Source organism: Marmota monax, unplaced genomic scaffold (assembly GCF_021218885.2).
Source record: "Marmota monax isolate L192 unplaced genomic scaffold, Marmota_monax_Labrador192_F-V1.1 WCK01_AAM20220418_F8-fsc00253, whole genome shotgun sequence".
Taxonomy (NCBI): Eukaryota; Metazoa; Chordata; class Mammalia; order Rodentia; family Sciuridae; genus Marmota; species Marmota monax.
In genome coordinates, this window is record NW_026695237.1 from 2,158,548 (window position 1) to 2,163,729 (window position 5,182).

The 5,182-nt window shown below is 51.2% G+C and overlaps 1 protein-coding gene across 1 annotated transcript; it reads right to left on the bottom strand.

Moving 5' to 3' along the window:
- Positions 1 to 3,297, bottom strand: Mtfp1 (mitochondrial fission process 1). The gene is made up of 4 exons (XM_046439445.2): positions 3,097 to 3,297; positions 2,257 to 2,384; positions 1,670 to 1,902; positions 1 to 564 (listed from the first exon to the last, which is right to left on the bottom strand). The coding sequence occupies exons 1-4, from the start codon at positions 3,161 to 3,163 to the stop codon at positions 492 to 494; spliced, it is 501 nt and encodes a 166-aa protein (XP_046295401.1). The 5' UTR covers positions 3,164 to 3,297; the 3' UTR covers positions 1 to 491.
- Between the last annotated feature and the right edge of the window lie 1,885 nt (positions 3,298 to 5,182).

Consider the following 5,182-nt stretch of genomic DNA (forward strand, 5'->3'; position numbering starts at 1 on the left):
TCAATTCTTGAGGATTTATTGGGTTTGGATGTGGGCCTGGCCAGCTTTCCAGCCAGATCCTAGCAGCCCCTGTATCAGAGAAAGGCTTTCCTGAGGTATCTCGGATGCTCCATTCCTGTTTCTCATGAGTGTCTGTTGTCCAGCCATGATGCCATGGAGTGACGCAGCTAGGCGGCAGAGAATCCTATGCCCAGCTTGCCTTGCCCTCTTTGGGCTTCAGTCTCCTTATCTTCCATTTTCCTGTCAAAAGATAGAGCTGGGCCCACCCAGGGTCCCCTCCTGCTCAGTACAACAGATTCCATGGAAGCAAATGGGGTTTAGGTCCCACCTCTCTTTGGGACGCACTGCAGTCACTGCTCCTTGAGGCCTTTGTCTCTAAGCTTCCGTCCAGCTCAAACCTACTCAGTGTCAGGGCCATGGACCCTGGGGAACCAGGTGTCCACATCCCTAGCAGGAGTGGGCTGACCCACAGGCCAGGCACTGGGGTGGGGTCAGGAGGAGCTGGGCTTCCCCACTGATGGGTAGAGCTTGCGCAGGCTGGAGTCCAGGAGGAAGTCCACTGACCTGTAAGAAGGGTGAGGTTGGTGAGCAGGTGGCCAAGGTGTGAGGGAACAGGAGGCAGGAGGCTAGGGTGAGGGGAAGGGACTGCTAGACACAGGACACAAATGATATCCAGGTGGAAACCTACCTTATCTTGCCCCTCACACCTTGGGCTATTTGAACCCCCAGCATAATACCCATTTTCCTTTTCTATATTCATCTGGGGAAAATGAGGCACCGAGAAGGTAAAGAACTTACTTCAGGCCTTAAGGTCTGTTATGTTCCCCCAGGAAAAGACTCCTTATCCCATTCTACATTCGGATTAATACCCATCTATAGTTCTAAGAGCAGTCACATGATCTAAGCCCAGCCAATCAGAAAAAGGCTGGCTTAGAGGTTGACATTCAGTCTGGATGGACCAATGACAGCCTTTGTTAGGATTTTTGTTATTACTATTCAAAAACTTCTGATGGGGCTTGGTAAACTGCCTGATGGAAACTGGGAGCTGCTTGGGGCCATCTCTATTCCCATGAGCAAAGCCACTAAGGTGCAGGATGGGGCAGAGAGAAGGAAAACAGACTAAGCTTCAGAGATCCAGATTCCTAATGACATCATGTGGATGCCTAGATCCAGCCATGCCTGAAAGCCAAACAAGCCTGGGCTGTTTTCCTCACTTAACTTACATAGTATGAGTCTGGCTTCTGTCACCAATAACTTCCCAAACCCACCATTCCAAGTACGCCCACTCTGCCTGCCACTGGTTGTTTTGTAACAAACACTACATTTTCTTCCTGGGAATTACTTGTCCTGTGTCCCATACCCTCAAGACACCCAGGGTCCACTCCTGCTCAGTACAACAGATTCTATAGAAGTAGATGGGGTTTAGGTCCCAATTCCCTTTGGGAGTCACTGCAGTCACTGCTCCTTGAGGCCTTTGTCTCTACGCTTCTGTCCATGGTAACATAAGAGTACCTGCCAGATCATATGAAAAGGGTACAAATTGTCCTTTCCATTTCAGGAGCCCTAAGTGCCAACCCTACCTCTGCTGCCATTGTTCTGTGTCCCATACCTCTCAGAGCCTAATTCTACCTACACAGGAGATGATCCCTGAGGTCAAGAGAGCACCCACCTGTCAATGGGGTGGATGATGAAGGGGATGGTCAGCAGCCCAACTGCAGTAGTGGTCCACTTGCGGACAGTCAGGGGCCAGCGGGTGGCAGTGCCCAGGACATAGAGAGAGGCAGCACACACGCGGTTGATAGTGAAGCCTGGGATGGCCACAGAAGCCAGAGCCTGCCACACAAAGGTGTCTACCACAGCCACAGTCACCCTCGTGCTGCAGCCTGCTTCAAGACCCTGCACCTGGTGGGCAGAGAGAAACTTAATCCAGCTGGGGTAGAGGCAAAAAAATTCTGTTAGACAAGGAGCATGAGCCTGGACCAAGGAGGGGAAGTGACCAGTCGGGGGGAGGCATCAGGGCAAAGGAACTGCTCTAGTTTTAGATTCTGGCCTATATACCACAGTCAGAACTAAGGATGGCCTTGTCCACATCCAAGAGTCGAGTATAGACTGCCACCTCCAGGTATGGGAGTGAGGTGCACTTTCCTACAAACAGGACTGGAGTACGGACTTTATCACTTGTAAAGCAGTAGACTGAGCCACACCCACACCTGGAGTGCACTGGGGTGGGGGTTGAGAAGGAAAGCTAACACTCACCTCTCCGGCCTTCTTGCCTTTGTCAATGGCATCCGCCAGCACATAGGAGCTGGATACACCATAGCTCAGCCACACCACAGCCTTTGGCACCAGGGAGCGGAAAGCTTCCCCCACCTCATTCGCATAACCTGGAGGGAGGGGACATTTAATTCTCAAACCCGTGGACTGTTCCACCAGGGGGCGCTGGAAAGAACTGGTTCTAATCCTATTCTGCAGCAGGGTGACCTTAGGCAATGACTACCTGTATAAACCTCTGTTTCCCAGTTCAACTCCAGGGCCCACTGATGGGAAGATTGGGCAGAGCCACAATTATCGTGGCTCACTGATTAGATTTCCTAGCCTTGGTTCTGAAAGCGGGCACTAATGAGGTGACAGACAGCCAAAGACTGATCAAGAGCAACCCCAATGACCAGATACTCACCCTGTGCCAGGCCTTTCTGGGCTTTATCTCATTCCACCCTTACATCCACCACCCAATGAGAGAGGCCCTCATGTTGAGCCATTTTTGTCAAGGAGGAAATTGAGGCTAACATAGAACCAACTGAGTGGCAGGGCCGAGATGGGAGTACAGATGTCCTGACTCCACAGCTAGGGCTCCAGGATGCCAAAGAGGGCAACCCACTCATCCGGCTGGAGTTTTCTTTCTGGAGGGCTGACCAGCAGAGACCCCCAGGGCAGAGCTGAACCCATCAGTGTCGTGTGACCTTGGGCAAGTCCCTAGCCCAGGAAGAATGAGAACTAAAATACTCTCCCGTCTCCTCCAGGCCCCAGAATGGCACCTGGGAATCCCTGCTCCCCTGCCATGCGGTAGGGTCGCAACGTCAATCACTCCGCGCTCACCTAGGTATCGAACCCACGTGTCCCGGTAGAGGTCACGCTCTGCGCTCAGCCGCTGCGGCTCCGACATGACGATCCGCCGCGGCTCGGGCCACTGCTATTGGCACTGCCTATGCTTCCGCCTCCACCTATACAGACACTCGGGTCTCCCACTTCAGGACCAGCCGAAGGTCCTAGGCTGAAGGACGGTTTGGGCAGTCTCCGCCGGCAGGGAGCGTCTGCAAATTGCCCCGCATACCCAAGCCCCTCTCAGAGACTCCCATTTTGCAGATGGATTGCTTTTTCTCTGGGCAATTAGCAAAAACCTCTCCCAGGACTGACTGTAGCTTTTGGAGCCAAAGAACCTGAGGTTCTGAAAGGGAGATTGAACACATAGCTGTGTGACCCTGGGCAAGAGTCTACTTCTCTGAGCCTTACTTATTTATAAAATATTTGTAAAATATTATAAAATATTTGTAAAATAGGGGGAACGTTAGCATCCACTCCCTAGGATGGTTGCGGGGATTAATTATAACCATTGTTTTTATTTTTTAAAAAATATTTTTAGTTGTAGATAGACACAATGCTTTATTTTATTTAGTTTTATGTGATGCTGGGGATCTAACCCAGGGCCTCACACATGCTAGGCAAGTGCTCTAACACTGAGCTACAACCCCAGCACCCCCACTGAGCTACAACCCCAGCACCCCCTTACTACCAGCTGGGACGTTCGCTAAGGATTCTAAACAGCTTAGTTCCTTAAGCCCTCCCACCAACTATGATCCTCTTTTACAGAAGAGGAAATAGAGTCACAAAGAAGGTGGGTCACTTTCCTGGGACACACAGCTGCCAAGTAGTGAAGCTGGGATTTAAATCTAGACAGTGTGGCTTCAGATCCCATGCTCTTAAGGAGAGCTCAGTAAAGGAGGTTTGGGAAGGAAGTGAATGGCGAGTGGCCTAGAGGGTGGATGCCCGATTCTGCAGTCCCTCTCAGGAGGTGCCAGGTTTATCTATCAAGCACTAACTGGATCATTATGCACCCAGACTGAACCTTTTGGGGGGCAGGACGTTGAATGAATGCACGATTGAGACAAGGGAAACAAGGATGGGGGTACAAAACTTCAGGGAAATGAGAACAGGAGAGAACTTAGGGGCTAGTGATTACAACAGGGGGAACCCCTACTGAATTTGTTTACCATGTGAGCAAGGAGTGCACTTTACTAAAAATCTGTGAATCCTCGGGGCAAGCACAAGGCCATTAGGAACAAGCCGTCCTGGGTCAAAATCTCAATTGTTCCGTCTATCACACATTAGCCTCCCCGAGCCCCAGTTCCCATAACTATAAAAAATGAGAGTAACCAATACTTACGGAGCGCTCACTTGTACCGGGCTCTTTTCTAAGAGCTTTGCATTTGCTTAGCCCTTAAATCTTTGCAACAATTCAAGTCAGTAAGCACGAGAATTTTGGCGTGGTGCCTAGATGTTCATTAATAGTCATCTTTTATCATCAAATAAATACTGGGAAAATTAATATCAACTCGTTATGAAGGCCGCCGTTTTCAGCCCTAGGCGTCTGCATCCTTGTAAGTTAGTGTGAGGCAGTCAGTCAGCGGTTACATCTCGGGAACTTGGTTCGAGGCTATGGGTGGGGACAGAAATGTCTCCAGTCCCTGAATCACCGACAGTGCGGGTGCGGGTGCGGAGTTAGGAGACGGTCCCTAATACCACGTGATCACCCCTGCTCCACCTCCCTACCACTTTGGGTCCCTCGCAGGCGCAGCGAGCGCTGCTGGGACTGGCACTTGTCTAAGCTCACGTACACCGGGCGCTTTTGACGCCACCCAAAGGGGCCGGGCCTCTGCCCTCAACCGTGAAATCGACCCTAGCACCCTAAGGCCCTGAGTAAAGATGGCAGATGACAGCCCATTGGAAGAACCAATCAGGAGGCAAGTTGTTAGTCGAACCGCCCATAAAAGCTCTGGCGAGCGTACAGTCGCAGTGAGTTTCTGCGCCTGCGGCTCAAGGGTGGGACGTAGTTCCTAAGTGACATTCGGGTCTCAAAATAAGGGCAGCGAGGAATCGAGCGGTAGGCATTGAATTCCACTCTCTG

Bases quoted from the DNA above. Each gene is read 5' to 3' on its own strand.
- Mtfp1 (XM_046439445.2), bottom strand. From the start codon at position 3,163: ATGTCGGAGCCGCAGCGGCTGAGCGCAGAGCGTGACCTCTACCGGGAC. The intron at 2,385-3,096 runs GTGAGCGCGGAG...CCCTCCCTCCAG, and splicing joins CACGTGGGTTCGATACCTAG to GTTATGCGAATGAGGTGGGG. The intron at 1,903-2,256 runs GTGAGTGTTAGC...TCTGCCCACCAG, and splicing joins AAGGCAAGAAGGCCGGAGAG to GTGCAGGGTCTTGAAGCAGG.